General features: G+C 63.2%; 2 protein-coding genes across 6 annotated transcripts in view; one reads left to right on the top strand and one right to left on the bottom strand.

Moving 5' to 3' along the window:
• Positions 1–1,432: 1,432 nt before the first annotated feature.
• Positions 1,433–8,078, bottom strand: RHOG (ras homolog family member G). Its single transcript, XM_062488231.1, has 2 exons — positions 8,051–8,078; positions 1,433–2,582 (listed from the first exon to the last, which is right to left on the bottom strand). The coding sequence occupies exon 2, from the start codon at positions 2,550–2,552 to the stop codon at positions 1,977–1,979; it is 576 nt and encodes a 191-aa protein (XP_062344215.1). The 5' UTR covers positions 2,553–2,582; positions 8,051–8,078; the 3' UTR covers positions 1,433–1,976.
• Positions 8,079–10,968: 2,890 nt separating this feature from the next.
• Positions 10,969–16,422, top strand: part of STIM1 (stromal interaction molecule 1) — a 70,518-nt gene continuing 65,064 nt past the window's right edge. For all 5 annotated transcript variants that reach the window (XM_062488230.1, XM_062488228.1, XM_062488229.1 and 2 more), the window contains exons 1-2: positions 10,969–11,000; positions 11,435–11,613. In XM_062488230.1, the coding sequence (XP_062344214.1) occupies positions 11,481–11,613 (133 nt within the window). In that variant the 5' untranslated portion in view covers positions 10,969–11,000; positions 11,435–11,480. The remainder of the gene's footprint in view (positions 11,001–11,434; positions 11,614–16,422) is intronic.

Genomic DNA, 16,422 nt, shown 5'->3' with positions numbered 1-16,422 from the left:
TTCCCCCTCCCCTGGGCCATGGTGGGGCCCTGCCCTCACTGCAGCCGTCCCAGAAGCAGCTGGGAGGGGAAGAGCCATGAGCTCATCCCACTGTGCTGGGCCAAGGCAGGGCTGTGTCCTACTCATGGCCTCCTCATCCCAGCATCCACTTCTACACCAAACCCCACCGGGGTGGCACCTCGCCAGCCCCACTGCAGGACCAGGACATGGCCGTGGGGATCCCCACAGTGGGACCAGGATGTGGCTGTAGGGATCCACCACAGCAGGACCAGCACAGGGCCATGGAGATCCCCACTGCAGGACCAGGACATGGCCGTGGGGATCCCCACAGTGGGACCAGGACATGGCCATGGAGATCCCCACTGCAGGACCAGGACATGGCCGTGGGGATCCCCACAGTGGGACCAGGACATGGCCATGGAGATCCCCACTGCAGGACCAGGACATGGCCGTGGGGATCCCCACAGTGGGACCAGGATGTGGCTGTGGGGATCCTCCACAGCCCATGGTGGGAGCAGGATTTGGTGCAGGTGGGACCCACGAGCCTGTGCAGTGCCCCTGGGGCCGTGTCCCCTCATCCGTGGGTTCCCAGGGTGGGGCCAGGCTTTGCAGCAGCCCCGGGAGGCTCCACGAGGCAGGGCTGGGAAGGGCCGGGGCCGGGGCTGGGCCGTGGCCGGAGCCCCCCAGCCCCGCTGCCCACGCCTGCCCCCGCTCTGGCTGGAAATGGGAGCAGGGAACAAAGGCGGCTTGTGGCGGGTGCCGGGTCTCTGCCCTTCCTGCAGGAAGGCCCCGGGGCCGGACAAGGGGCCCGTGTCCGGATCTGGCCGCTCACCAGCACGTGCCGGGGGGGCGGTGAGGGGGTGGCGAGAGCAGCTGCGGGTGCCACCGGTCCCTCACTGCTGCCATCGCCAGCCACGGGACACGGGCACCCCCAGGACACCCCTGGGCATGGGAACACAGGGCTCTGTCCTCCACCTGCGGCTCCAGAGGCAGTACTGGGGCTGGGGTGGTGGGAACTGCCCAGGTGGGGACTGACTCGTGCCAATTCCTGCAATATCCCCATCGCCAGTGTCCCCATTCCCACATAGTGCAAGGGCCCCATGGCCACCTCCTGCACTGTCTCCATTCCTGTCCCTTACAATGTCCCCAAGCCCCTGGGTGGGAGCTCAGCTGGGCACAGACTGGCTGTGGCAGGGAAATTCCAAGCTTCCCCTGGCAGTTCCCCCAGAAGAGAGCCTGGCAGGTACCATGAGCACCCTCAGCTTGGCCCTGGCCCAGTGAGGCCAGGCTCAGGCCAGTGACACCAGTGGCCTTCCAGAGAATGTCCCCATGCCCAGGAAAGGTCGGAGAGCACAGGACACGGGGGGCCTGGGCAGATTTTTATTTAAGGAGAAGCAGCTCTGGGGGCAGCTGGTTATGAGCTCCAGCACCAACCAGGGCAAGAACTCTCTACACTGGCCACACTGGCTCTGCTCTCAGCAGGGCTGGAGGTCCCTGGTGTGGGGCTCACCTCAAAGACCCCCCAGGAGCCCCTGGTGCTGCCACCGGGATCCTGGGGCAGTGCCAACGAGATGCTCCGGGCTGGGCGAGTGCCAGGGATGACACAGAGGGTCTGGGGACCCCCTGTGCCCCAGCCAGTGTAGAGGGTGGAGGTGGCAGGTCCCTATGGAGATCTGGGGGTGGCAGGGTCCTGTGGGATGCGCAGGGCTGGAGTGGGGTTGGCCCACCCCGGGCATCCCCTTCTCAGGAAGTGTTGCTGTGCCAGGACCAGAGAGGCGTCACCAAAAGCGAACGCTGACAGCCAGGGCAGGCCCCGGGGCAGTGGCCAGTTAGTGCAAACAAGGTCTGTATTATTAAAGCTGGAGGCTTGGGGCTGCGGCCCGGCCCCACCGAGGCTCGGGGAGGCACTGGGGTGGGTGGGGGCAGGAGGTGTGGGGGCGCCGGGGCAGGGGCAAGATCGTCTCTCAGCAGCCCTGTCACAAGAGCACACAGGGCTTCTTGGGCTTGGCCGGGACGGGGTTGAGCACGGCCCTGACCGCCTCGGTGAACACATCCTTGATGCCCTCCTGGTTGAGCGCCGAGCACTCCAGGTACTTGACGGCACGGATCTGCTTCGATAGGCTGATGCCCTGCTGGGTGGTGATGGGTGCCTGGTTCTGCTCCTTGAGCCGCTTCATGGTCTCAGGGTTGTTTCTCAGATCCTTCTTGGTGCCGACGAGGAGGATGGGCACGCTGGGGCAGTGGTGGCACACCTCAGGGTACCACTTGTGCTTGACATTCTCGTAGGAGGGTGGGCTGGCGATGGAGAAGCAGATGATGAAGACGTTGGTCTGGGGGTAGGAAAGCGTCCGCAGGCGGTCGTACTCCTCCTGGCCGGCCGTGTCCCACAGGTTTAAGTTAATAGTCCTGCCATCCACCGTGTTCTGGGCGCTGTAGTTGTCGAACACGGTGGGGATGTACTCCTTGGGGAACGCGTTGGTGGTGTAGCAGATCAGCAGGCAGGTCTTGCCCACCGCTCCGTCACCCACCACCACGCACTTGATGCTCTGCATCCCGGCCGTCCTGGCGTCCCCTTCAGCAGCCTGAGGGAACAGAAGAAGCTCAGGGAGGGGATGCTCCAGGGCTGGGTCACCATGGTCCCCCTGCTCTGACACCCTGAGGCCAGAGGCTGCATAGGTGCCACACACTCTTGGTTCACCCCCCCCCCCCAGTACCCGGATGAGCTTCCCAGGCAGGCACATCCCCCAGCAGAGAGCCCCCAATGGGGATCTGCCCACGGTGACCCAGGCACACACCTCTGCCACCATGGCCAGTGTGCACGGAGACCTCTTGGTCCCCAGGGTGCTGCATCCATGGCAGCCAGGCTGTGGCAGCACCCCGTGCCATCCTGTGCCATGCTGTGCTGTGCCATGCTGTGCTGTGCCTCCAGCCCGTAGTGGGACGGAGGGCAGCATGGCAGGGAGCAGGGACATATCTGGGCTGTGGCAGCCCGTGGGCCATCCCTGTTACTCCCATCCCTGATCCTGCCTGCACCGAGCAGGGCCAGTGCTGTGGTCCTGGCAGGCAGAGGCCGGGCTGGCGCCGTGGCTGGAGTTTGGCCCCCGGAGCCAACGTCCGCTCCAGCTGTGTTTATCCCCAACCCCGGCGTGCGTTTTCCTTCCTCAGGTTCCCTCTGCAATTGCCATTAAGGGCTGCATCCTGCTCCCCTTCCTGCTGCTGGCCTGAGCCGGGCGCTGCCAAGCCCTGCTCAGCCGAGGTGGGGGTACCCCACGGTGTTGGGGTGGTGAGGTGCCCATCCTGGGCAGCCCCTCTCCCACCGGGATCCGGCCATGGGCGGCTGCTGGCCACCCATGGGATCACACCGGGAGGATGGGAGCCCTCCTCACGTGCCAGTGACAGGCAGGGAGCAGAGGTGCCAGGACAGAGAAGCCGCAGTGTCCCGGAATGCTGGGCTGGGGGTTCCCGTTCCGCAGAGCCCCCTGAGTCTGCAGGGCTGGGGAAGAGGGAAGGGGGAAGGGACCGAGCCCCCCACTCCGAGCCCAAGGCAGTCCCTGCCTCCTCGGATGGGGAAGTGGCTCTTCCCCTTCCCGCCCTGACACTCGGCTTCCTGCGGCCGGGGCTGTGCCCTGACCCCCGAGACAGGCTCAGGGGGCTGCCAGGAGCGCCCCGCAGCACTGTGCCTCAGCCTCCCCACTGCAAACTGCTTCCACAGGCATCCCCGGATCCCGGCGGGTGAGCGGGGAGCAGCGGGGCCAGCAAGGCGGGCCCCCATCCCCACCCCCGCAGGAAGCCGCTTGCAGGGTCCCAGGGGGCCACAAACACAGTCCCGGCCTTTGGCCTCCAGTTCGGCAGCAAACACAGCCCGGAGCTTTCCTCACACCAGTTTGCACCAGTTGCTCAGCCTGGGGCAAGCGCAGGCAGTGGGAATCCCTGGGCTGCAGCACTCAGAGGCGTGGGGTGGGGTGGTGGGAGAAGGGACAGAGAGGACAGCAGGAGCAGCAGGATAGTGATGGGGCAGGACCAGAATCAAGACAGTGGGATCAGGATCAAGGAAACCAGGACAGTGGGAGAAGGAACTGGATCAGGAGGAGCTGGAGCAGGACGGTGGGGGAAGGAAGTGGATCAGAGCTATGGCAGCAGGAGCAGAGGGAGAAGGAGCAGGGCAGTGGGAAGAACAGCATCAGGGTCATGAGACCAGGACTATGGGAGACCAAGGTCCCTCCACGGCTGCACAGGGCCACTCTCAGGGACATGCACCTTCCCAGGGACTGTAACTGCCACCCACGTGCCCTGTGCCCCTTCTGTCCTTTGCCTAGGGCTGGGGTTACCCCAGGGCAGCCCCTGGAGTGGGACACAGCTGCCCCCATCACCCCAAGGCCCCAGTTGGCCCATCTGACTCAGTCTGGACCCAAAGCAGCCCTGAGCACCAGCCTGCCCCTGTGCCCATCTCACAGTGGGATATGGCACACACTGCTCATGCCAAGACCAAACCCTGCACTCCCAAACTGACTGTGGGCACCTCGGGGTGAGCTGCACCTGGCAGGAACCATCACCCTCCCCATCCTCATCCCCATCCCCCTCCCCATCCCGGTCCAAAGGAAACACTCGTGCCCATGACAGCATCACCACTGAAAGAAGGAGGAAGAGGAGGAGGGGCTGGAGGCCAGGGGTCACCCAGCACCCCAGGGGTGTGGAGCCCCAGAGTGCCCCCAGCTTTGTCACCAGCACACAGCAAACGTGGACACACACGGCAGGACCTGAGGGCTCACAGGAGCATTTTGGCTCCTGCCAGCCCCAGGTACGAGGTGCCCGTGGCACAAGGAGGGGACCCGCAGGCACAGCCCACATTCACAGGGCAAATGTCTCTTCGAGGAGGGGGCTTTGTTAGGGCAGAGGCCCTGCAGCAGCTCCAAGTCTGTCTGGGTGCCAAGGAGGGGATGTGGGTGCCAGGGGCCCCTGGCTCTGTCACAACCAAGGTTTGCAGCCACAGCCACCACATCACGGTCCTGACTGGTCCCCAGAGCCCCCGACTCACACTCATCTTCCCAGGGAGGGTGAGGAGAGACCTGTACCCTGCCTCCTGACCCCCTGCATCCCTGTGTCCCCCAGCACGGGACCGGAGCCCTACCAAAGGAACCCCATTCCAGACAGGGCCAGGGGCTGCCCGGTGGCATCCTGGCAGTGCCAGTCAGGGGCTGGAGATCATCCGTATCCCTCCAGCCACGCTGGGGCTCCCGAGGGTCCCGCTGCTCTGGGGGCCGGGACAGGCCCGTCCGGGGACACTGGGTGGGTGACTTGGCCCTGGTGTGCCCCCACCGCTGCTGCCAGCTCCGCTGCTGCCCGCACAAGGACAGTTCTGTTCTCCCAGGAAATCCACGGCCGGCAGCGCATTTAACCCCTTCTGGCCCCCGGCATGCCGGGGTCAAAGTGGCCTCGTGGGGCAGAGGGGACAGCCCGCGGGGGACACAGCCCATGGGGGCACCTGCCCCTTCCCAGCCCCACAGAAGGAAGGGTGGGAGCTCGGGGGGCTGCACCGTGCCCAGCTGCCCCGGCCACGCTCTTCACTGGGGGGGCACTGGGATGGCATTTGGGGTGCTGGGGAAGCAAAGGGGGCTGTGGGTGACACACAGAGCTCCCTCCCTCCCTCCCATGGCCACCCCCCGGCACGGGAAAAGCGATTCATCTCTTCAGCAGAAAAGGGAAGCAAAACCCTCTGCCAGCACTCCCGACCGGGGCAGCCCCCGGGGATTTTCCACCGGGGAAGTGGAGGAGTAGCCGCCCCCGTGAGCTCTTTGTCCCACGGCCCCCAAACCTGACCCGACCTGCCCGAACCGACTCTGCAGCCCCCAGGCACCCCCTCCCCGCACCACAGCCGCCGCACACCCCACTTCGGGCATCTCACACCCCACCGTGCCCCGCCCTGCGCACCCGGCCCTGCCCGGGGGACCCCTCCCCAGCCGCCGGGTCCATCCCGGCCCAAGGGACGTGTCCAGGACCACCCAAGGCCGGGGGTCGTCGGCTCCAGTCACTGGGGGGTCACCCCTGCCCTGTGGGGGCTGCCACAGTGTTGGCCCCCCCTGCCCCGCCACCACTCAGCAGCAGAAAGAGGAAATTAATAAAACTACTAAAATCTCTAAATCCCAAGCAGAAACCCCCCCGGGGGTCCATGGCCACGGTGGGAACCCAGAGACCCCCCAGGAGCCCCCCAGCTCTGCCCCAGGCTCTGCCGTGTCAGCTAAAATAACCTCCATGCTGAGTCGGAGGATTTTGATTTCCCTCATTTTCCAGCTGTTGTGACTAATTTCCTCATTTTATTTCCCACCCAGGCCAGGTCCTACTCTGCCCCTCACCATGGCCACAGCCACTCCCAGCCCCTGGCCTCTGCTCTAGGCACTACCAAAGCTCTGCAGCTCCAGGGCTGGAGCCTGGAGCCAGATCCAGGCCCTTCAAGGAGTCAGATCCAGGCCCCTCAAGGTGATGTGGTGACCCCCTCCTTAACCTGGCCACTGTTCCCAGCAGCCACAGTGCCAGCAGCAGGGGGATTCTGGGGTGGAGGGAGAGAGGGATGGATGGATGATGGATGGATGATGCATGGATGAGGGAGGGATGGATGGATGGATGGATGGATGGATGGATGGATGGATGATGCATGGATGAGGGATGGATGGATGGATGGATGGATGGATGGATGGATGGATGGATGGATGGATGGATGATTAGGATAGATGGATGATAGATAGATGGATGGATGGATGGATGGATGATGCATGGATGAAGGATGGATGGATGGATGGATGGATGGATGGATGGATGGATGGATGGATGGATGGTGATGGTTGATAGAGCCAGGCAGATCAGGCCAGGCTCCATGGCCTCCAGCAGAGCCACCAGCAGGTCCCAGTGCTGGGCAGCAGCACCACACTGCTCCAGCACCTCTCTGGGCCAAACCAAACCAAACCAAACCAAACCAAACCAAACCCACTGACACACACGAGGGCACAGCCCACACCTGCACCCTCAGCCAGCACTGCCTGGCACCTCCACAACTGCCCACAGATGCTCCCGACACCCCTGGCCCCAGTGCCAGGCCCCTCCCACCACAGTTTGTCCCTACAGGCCATAAACGGGACCTCAGTGGCTTCTCCTTCCCCCGAGCCAAGTGGAAGAAGCTCAGCGGCCCCCAGCCCCGGCACCCATCCACACCTCCTCAGGCTCTAGGGGCCCCGTGCATGTCCCCACCCTGGCTGAGTGAGCCAGTGACCTCGGGGGAGACCCCGGGGGAACCCCATGACCAGCACCACAGGCACCCCCACCACAGGGACAGCCCCAGCACATCCTGGATGCTGCACGCTGTGACAGCACCTGCAAGGGATGTGTGGGGTCAGTCCATAGGGGGTTAGGGGCTCAGAGCAGGGGGTCAGTGCAGGGGGCAGTGCATTGGTTAGTGGGGCAATGCATTGATCAGTGGGGCAGTGCAGGGGGCAGTGGGGCAGTGCAGGGGGCGGTGGGGCAGTGCATTGATCAGTGGGGCAGTGCAGGGTCAGTGGGTCAGTCCGGGGCCGGGGTCCCGCGGGCCGTGCAGCGCCCCCCGGTGTCAGCGCAGCCCCCGCAGCGCCGGGCCCGGGAGCGGGGCGGGGTGCGGCTGCGGATTCGGCGGGTGCGGGCCGGAGCCCGGGTCCCGCAGAGGGGTCGGACCGGGCCAGCTTCTGTCCCCGCTCTGTCCCGGCCGCTGCCGCCGAAAACTCCGCTCTCTGGCACCCCGGTTTCCCGTTATCCCCGTTCCCCGTTATCCCTGGTCCCCCGTTATCCCCGCTGTCCCGTTATCTCCGGAGCTCCGTTATCCCGGCCCCGTTCTCCCCGGCAGCTCCGTCCCCCCAGGCAGTCCCGTTATCCCCCGTTGTCCCGCTCCGGGCGGGTCCCGTTGCCGCCGCCCCCGCCCTGGCCCCGGCAGGCGGCTCCTCCCGCCCCCCGGCTCGGAGCCCGGCCCGGCGGGGACCCCCCCCGGCCGCGGGACCCCCGGCCCTTCCCGGTGCCCCCGGGCCGCACTCACCCCGGGACATGGCGCGGGGCCGGCGCGGCGGCAGGAGGACGAAGAGCAGGACGAGGAGGAGGAGGAAGAGGAGGAAGTCTGCGGCCGCCTCCTCCGCCGCCCCGGGCGGTCCCGCGGAGAAACTTCCCCCGCCGCGCCCGGCCCCCCGCGCCCGCCGCTTCCTTCCTCGGGCCCGGCGCCCTCCGCCATCGGCCCGGGCTGCGGGCACCGCCGCGGGTGCGGGGCAGGACCCCGGGGCACGGCCCCCGTCCCCCCGGCACCGCCCCGAGCAGGGCCCTGCAGCCCCGGGGCCGGGCGAGGAGCCGGGACCGTCCTCCTTCGCCAGCTGCCCGCGACCCCCGAGCGCCCACCCCTGAGCCCCCAGCCCCGACCCCACCTCTGACCCCCCCCCACACCCCGAGCCCCCAGCCCCGGTGGGGATGGGATGGGGTGACAGCGTGCTGGGGACCAGCTGTCCCTGGGGGACCTGGGGCTACCCTGGGCACCCCAAGGGGGAGCAGGGGGTCCCGGGGCTACTGCGGGAGTGCCCCCCCTTCTCCCAGCTGTGCTGGGTCAGGGCCAGGGGTGCCCGGGTGCTATGAGGGTCCCCCCAAGGGGCGAGTCCCCCAAGCTGGGAGTCCCCAAAACGGCCGAGTTCCCCCCCCACAACCCCTGAGGGTCCCTGGGGCAGGAAGGGCTCCTCCATCACCCGGGGATGGAGGTGAGGCGCTTTCAGGAGCGAGCGGCCTGTCCCCATCCTCATCTCGGGGTCTGCAGGTGTGAGACCTCCTGCCCACACCCGGCATCTTCCCCGGTGCCAGCACGGGGACCAGAACTGGCACCCAAAGGAGACTGGACATCAGCCGGACATAAAGCAACCCCGTGTCCCAGCCCTGACACTCGCCGTGGGGGCACCAGGGGCCAGCCTGGGACCCCCCTCCCTCAGCAGGGACACCTGGCTGGGAGGAGCCTGCTCCGGGACAAGGGTGTCACTTCTTGGAGCACCCCGGCTGGGGTGGGACACACAAATTGTGAGGAGTGGGACACACGGGATGTGAGGAGTGGGACACAGAATGTGAGGAGTGGGACACAGAATGTGAGGAGTGGGACACAGGGGATGTGAGGAGTGGGACACACAAATTGTGAGGAGTGGGACACACGGGATGTGAGGAGTGGGACACACGGGATGTGAGGAGTGGGACACACAAATTGTGAGGAGTGGGACACACGGGATGTGGGGAGTGGGACACAGAATGTGAGGAGTGGGACACAGGGGATGTGAGGAGTGGGACACACAAATTGTGAGGAGTGAGACACACGGGATGTGAGGAGTGGGACACACGGGATGTGGGGAGTGGGACACACAAATTGTGAGGAGTGGGACACACAAATTGTGAGGAGTGGGACACACAAATTGTGAGGAGTGGGACACATAAATTGTGAGGAGTGGGACACAGAATGTGAGGAGTGGGACACACGGGATGTGAGGAGTGGGACACCGAATGTGAGGAGTGGGACACAGAATGTGAGGAGTGGGACACACGGGATGTGAGGAGTGGGACACCGAATGTGAGGAGTGGGACACAGAATGTGAGGAGTGGGACACACGGGATGTGGGGAGTGGGACACACAAATTGTGAGGAGTGGGACACACAAATTGTGAGGAGTGGGACACATAGGATGTGAGGAGTGGGACACACGGGATGTGAAGAGTGGGACACACGGGATGTGAGGAGTGGGACACAGAATGTGAGGAGTGGGACACACGGGATGTGAGGAGTGGGACACACAAATTGTGAGGAGTGGGACACACGGGATGTGGGGAGTGGGACACAGAATGTGAGGAGTGGGACACACAAATTGTGAGGAGTGGGACACACGGGATGTGGGGAGTGGGACACACAAATTGTGAGGAGTGGGACACACGGGATGTGGGGAGTGGGACACAGAATGTGAGGAGTGGGACACACAAATTGTGAGGAGTGGGACACAGAATGTGAGGAGTGGGACACACAAATTGTGAGGAGTGGGACACACGGGATGTGGGGAGTGGGACACACAAATTGTGAGGAGTGGGACACACGGGATGTGGGGAGTGGGACACAGAATGTGAGGAGTGGGACACACAAATTGTGAGGAGTGGGACACAGAATGTGAGGAGTGGGACACACAAATTGTGAGGAGTGGGACACAGAATGTGAGGAGTGAGACACACAGGATGTGAGGAGTGGGACACACAGAATGTGATGAGTGGGACACACGGGATGTGGGGAGTGGGACACACAAATTGTGAGGAGTGGGACACACAAATTGTGAGGAGTGGGACACACGGGATGTGGGGAGTGGGACACACAAATTGTGAGGAGTGGGACACACGGGATGTGAGGAGTGGGACACACGGGATGTGGGGAGTGGGACACACAAATTGTGAGGAGTGGGACACACGGGATGTGAGCTTCCCGTTCCCCCCCTTTCCCCCCCCCCGTTCCCTGGTGGCCTCCGGGCATTGGTGGCACCATGCAGCGGTGCCACCGGCAGCACGTGGCCCAGTGGCCCGGGAGGTGTGACAGCTCTAGAAGATGTTGAGGTTTCCTCAACCCCACTGCCAACAAGGAACCACGTGCTGGGACCTCAAAATGTCTCTGCCCAGAGAGCGGGGCTGCTGTGACATGTCGCGGTGTGTGACACTTCGGGGTGCCGTGACGTGCCGGTGTCTCTGACACCTCGGGGTGCTCTGGGGTGCCGGAGTGTGTGCCAGCCCCCCGGGCCCGAGGCGGGTCCCCTGGCCGTGTCCCGGCCCGGCCATTCCCCTCTGTGCCCACCAGAGGTCGCTGCGCGCCAGCGCCGCGCGCTCAGCTGGACCGGGGGCGTGGTCACGTGTCCGTCCTGCCGGTTCCGCCCCCGGTGGGCGGGGTCTGGTTGTGCTCGGTCACGCCCCCAGTCAGCGCGCGCGCGGCGGCTCCAGGGCCCGGTGCGTAGTGCGGCGCGCGGGGGGGGCGGCGGGCGAGACCACCGCGGCGGCGGGGGGAGGGGGGCGCGGGGCTGTCCCGGCACAGACAGAGCGGGGTTTTCCGGGGGCACCGCCGCGAGAAGGCGGCGGAGGGACGGAGCGGGCCGGGGGGGGCGCTAGCGGAGGTGGCGGGAAGGAAGAAGGGCTATCCCGGCGGAGCGGCGAGCGGGGTTACCCCGGGGAGGGACCACTGCGAGCGGGGGGACCGGGGCTGTCCCGGGAGAGACCATTGCGGCGGGGGGGAGGCTGTCCTGGGAGAGACCACTGCGGGGCGGGGGGGGGCAGAGGGTTCCGGTAGCCGGTGCGCGACCGCAGCTCGCGGCGGTGCCGGGACAGCCGCGATAACCGGGAGAACCGGGAAAACCGGGATAACCGGGACACCCGCGGCCCCTCAGCCGGTGCCGATGCCGAGGAGCAGCTGACGGCGGCGGGGACGCGGAAATGGAGCCGCGGCCGGGCCGGGCCGTGCGGGCGCTGTGCGGCCTCTTCCTCCTGGCTCTCCTCCTGCTCCTGCAGCATCCCGGCCGCGCCGAGCGGGCCCCCGGCTCCCACCTGGACGACTCGGCCATCGCAGGTGAGCCCCCCCGGCCCGCTGGGGCCATTCCTCCGGGTTTCGGGCAAGAGCTGCCCGAGCTGGTCCCCGGTTCGGGACCTGGCAAAGACCGAATTAACCCGGCTTTGTTACTGCGGCGGGTTCCGGCTGTTTGGGACCGGAGTTTTCAATTTCAGCTCATTTAGAATATTGCGCTCTTCGTTAAATCGTATTGACTGGGACCGGTTGGCGGGATTTGATGTTTTGCTTGTTATTTAGCTTGTTTACCCTCTGGTAATGAGAGCCTGGAAGGCAGCTCGGGATGGTGCCGAAAATCCTGGTGTTTATTGTTTTTTGGGGGCCATTCCTAGCTCTGGGACACCCAGACCGGTTTCCCCTGTGCTCCAGACAGGAGCGATCCCACTCGAGGGGCACGGGCAGCACAGCCCTGACCCCCAGCACTCTGCTTCCCATCCCCTCCACCCCAAAAACCAACCCCCGGGCACTCTGCTTCCCATCCCCTCCACCCCAAAAACCAACCCCCGGGCACTCTGCTTCCCATCCCCTCCACCCCAAAAACCAACCCCCGGGCACTCTGCTTCCCAGCCTCTCCACCCCAAAAACCAACCCTGGTATTCTGCTTCTCTCCTTCCCATCCTTTCCATCCCAAAAACCAACCCCTCGCCAAAGAGAAGCCAAACCCTGGGACCCGGTGCGTTTCCCCCGTGCTTTTCCCGGCTGGGACCTGGTGGCACCTCCGTGGGTTCCGTGTCCTTGTGGCAGTGCCCGAGGTCAGCTGGCTCTGGCCATAAACCCGGCTGTGAGCTCGGGACGGGCCGGGACAGCGCCGGAGGGGCCCGGGGGAGCCGGGGGCAGCTCGGGGCACCGCGAGTGCCGGGCACCGGGAATGCCGAGCCCTGCTCACTGCTCCACTCCCAGCACCGCCGGGCCAGGGGACACAGGAGAGGTTTCTTTGGGCTGGGGGAGCAGGGCTGGGCTGCAGCCCAGGGCAGACCTGGCTGCTGGGGAAGGGGTTTGGGTGATGTTGGTGTTGGGGTGGAAGGTGGCACAGGGAAAGGTTTGGCTGTTTGTGCGTTGCTGGGAGTGGGGCAAGGAGCTGGCCCTGGGGCTGTGGCACGGGACCGGGGTGTGAGCCCCGGGTACCGGCAGAGCACGGGGTGTGAGCCCCGGGCACGGGCAGAGCACGGGGTGTGAGCCCCGGGTACCGGCAGAGCACGGGGTGTGAGCCCCGGGTACCGGCAGAGCACGGGGTGTGAGCCCCGGGCACGGGCAGAGCACGGGGTGTGAGCCCCGGGTACCGGCAGAGCACGGGGTGTGAGCCCTGGGTACCGGCAGAGCACGGGGTGTGAGCCCCGGGCAGGCAGGTTGCTCTTTCCTAGCCAGGGATGGGCTCTGTCACTCACTCCTGCCTGTCTCCACAACAAGGGGCTCCTCATCCCCTCTGCCTGTGCTCCTGAACCCGTGGGCCAGTTCACATCCAGTCTGTTCCACTAAGGAAACTGGATCTCTGCAGTCCTTCTGAAGAGAGGTTTGTGCCTCCAAGGAATTTCCAGCGCAGTTATTTTTGGAGGCCCTGCAGAAGTGTGGCAGCCTGGGTGATTCAGCTGCTGGCTCTGCTCTTGGTGAGCGGAGGCAGCCCCGGGCTCCCAGAAATGCCCTGGAGTGGCTGTTCCTGCTGGACACTGCTTTGGCTCACTCTGGGCCACGTTTTGGTCCCTGCTGCCTTCCCAAACCTGCACGGGGTTAATGGCTGGCTACGGGTTGGAGCCGCAGCCCTGCAGGAATGGGGTCAGGGAGGGATTGGTGTGCCCTGCTCAGTGTCCCTTCCCGGACAGCTTGGGAGGGCTCCTTGCCCTCCCCTGCCCCAGCTCCGTGCGTCCCCTGCTGTCTCTTGGCCATGTGCACTTGGGCTCCAGGAGCTGCTGCTCCCAGTTCACAGCAGGGAGTGTCCCCAGGCGGCACTGGAGACACTTTTCCTGGTGTTTTCCCTGGAAGCAGAAGGTGTTGGCTGCTCAGTGTGAGGCAGAGGTGAGTGTTGGATGCCGTTCTGAAAGTGGAAGCGCTCGGTTTCAACATGTTTTTCCAACGTGCAAAGGTGCTTGTTTTAAAAATTGTTTGATTTTAGTGATGAGATGTCAGCGCCGGGGGAGTTCTTCAGGCCATGCAGGGAGCAGAAGCCTGAGCTGCAGCACTTGTTGGACTGCTGAGATTCCTCTGCACACTCAGGGGATGCATCAGCAGGTTTTGGAGAGGATTAGTGAATGATCCCGATTCCTGGGATGGGTTTTTAAGCAAGAGCTTGAAACGGGTGGATTCATCCATGCAGGAAAATCAGAGTTGGTGACTGAACGCCGGTGAAAACCAGATTTTCTCCTGGCTTTGACTCACTCTGAGGCAAATTGAGGCCTTAATCTTTGATCTGTAATCTTTTTTCCTGCCGGGATCAGGTTGAAGTTTGGTTCCACTGGGCAGCACAGGAGCCATTTCACAAGGTGTGGGGGTTTGGAGCCCGGGGGCCTCTGGCACCCCCTGGCCTTGCCCAGCCCGGCTTTGGGCTCTTGCTGCTGTCACAGGATGTGTGACTGGCCCCACGGTATTGTTTGCACCCGCCCTGGTTATTTTTAGCCCGAATTTGTCAGGCTGTAGCCTGGCCCGGGACCTTTTCACACCCCCTAAAAGGGGGCAGGAAAGGCTCCTCAGGGACAAACTGGACTTTGAGGGATTTTTTTTCTCCCTCTTTCTGCTCATTTGCTGTAATCTGGCTGTTGCCCAAATCAGCCAGGTTTTGGTTCTTTTTCTGGTCCTTATCAGAACATCCTGCAGGGTTGTAGCCAATGTTTTACACAAGTTTTATGTGGGCCATCAAAAATATGACCCATTGTTTGGGTAAAAAGTCTTCAATTTCATCTGTTTTAAAACACTAATCTTGTTCAGTTTGCTCTTCCTTCTTAAATCACATCACCTGGAACCAGTCTGTGGGATTTAGGGTTATTTTTATAGTACTCTTGCAGGTGTGTTTGTAGGAGAGCCAAGGAAAAGTGACTGTGGAGAGGTGGGGATTTGGATGGCTGGGCTTCATCCCTAGCTCCCTTCATGGTGACATTTTTCCCTGCAGATCCAGATCTGCTCATGTCCCTGCAGTGCTATGGAAATGCTGCAAGTCTGCATTGCCCTGAGCCTTATTTCAGTGTCTATGGAATTCCTTCCTGTGCTCTGGATCCACAGGGATGCCTGGTGCCTCGTGTAGGTCCCAATGCTGGCAGCCCTCAGGGATCGTGGTGTGGATTTTCCTTTCCCTGCAGCAGTTCAGAGATGGACTCTGAGCTGTGTGTTGGCACTGGGGCATTTTTGGGTGATGAGGGCTGGACTCTGGTACAGGGCTGGCACAGGTTTGGTGGCTTTTCCTCTTTCCACAGCAGCTCCTCTTCCTCTTCCTTTCTCTTTCTCCTACCTCCCTGTCTTATTCCTCAATCACATTTCTTGAGTCATCTTTGCTCTTACCTAAGTGGTTTAAAAATCAAGTTAAAACCACATGCTGGTAGTGTCAGTGTCCAAAGCTGGAGGGCTGTGCCCATGGCTGGTTCTATGTGTCTGGAGCTGCCCTTGAGCCCAGGGACCATCCTGGAGGACAAAGGCAGTGTGAGGAGGGGGCTGCAGCCACAGGTTCTGGTGCTGTCACTGGTTCCAGGGGGATAGAAGGTGAATTTCTGGGAGAGGAGGATGAGCCCGAGCCCTGTCTTTCCTTGCCATCATCCCAAGGCCCAGGGGCTCATTGGAGGTGAATCCTTCACTGCAAAGCCTCTGCCTTGGGAAGTGATGGGTTTGGGCTTGAAACCTGCAGTGAAAGCTTTTGGCACCTGGGCAGGACGTGGCTCAGGGGAGCCTTTGGAAGCTCAGTGTGGCTCATCCTGAACAGGCTGGGGCTCTGTCCTTCCAGGGACCTGGCAGGGTTCTTGGGACACAGCGACCTCTGTCCCTCCTTGCTGCCACAAAATGTCATTTAAAGGAGATTTTGCTGTTAATTCAGTTCCTCCAAGGGGTGCACGTTCACTGAGTAGAAGTTGTACCTGTGAGTAGCAGCTCTGGGTTGGGCAAAGGAAACAAAGCAGTTGTGGGAATGCTTGGAGAACTTTGCCAGGAAATGGTCCCTGTTCTTCCCCAGATCAGCTGGAAGCCCCAGTGGATTGCACAGCCTTGGCTTCCTTCAGGAATGGAACTCATCTCGAGGAATTGCCATTCTGAGAGATGCAAAATTTGTCTTTTGGCAGCAAGCTGGCCTCACGTGGAGGAGGAGGAGGAGCTGGGCTGACTGGGCAGCTGGGGCTGCTCCGGGGAGCTCCTGGCTCCCTCCAGCTCATTCCCTTCCCTGCTTGGCCCAGAAAGCTGGAGTAATGCTCAACTGGATCAGACAGAGCATCCATTTAATTTCTTCTTCAGTCCCTTGGACAGCAGCTGTGTCCATGTCTGCCGTGCACCTCAGGTGGTCCCTTCCCATGGGAGCTGCAGGGACACGGCAGGGACACGGCTGGGGCACTGCTGGGGCACGGCAGGGACACTGCTGTGGCTCAGGGACACTTCATCTTCTTCTCCAAACCAGGCTTTTGGGGTTGGCCTTTCCCACAGTGGGGCAGAGATAGACACATCCACATGGGAAGTCCAGGGCAGTACTCCTGTCATTTCCATGCTTTGCTCTCAGGAGGGGATGGAGCAGTAAATGTGGCAGGTAGGAGCCTCCTGACATCCGTTGAGGTGCAGCAGCAGGGTCTGGGATGCTTTGGGGTCCTGGAGCAGAGCCTTGTCCCAGGAGGAGTGAGAAGGAAAAGCACTTTG

The sequence above is a fragment of the Cinclus cinclus genome, chromosome 2 (assembly GCF_963662255.1).
Source record: "Cinclus cinclus chromosome 2, bCinCin1.1, whole genome shotgun sequence".
Lineage (NCBI taxonomy): Eukaryota > Metazoa > Chordata > Aves > Passeriformes > Cinclidae > Cinclus > Cinclus cinclus.
This window is presented reverse-complemented; position numbering and strand designations above follow the sequence as displayed.

What these genes read in the sequence shown, in the direction of transcription:
- RHOG (XM_062488231.1), bottom strand. Translation starts at nt 2,552, where the DNA reads ATGCAGAGCATCAAGTGCGTGGTGGTGGGTGACGGAGCGGTGGGCAAG.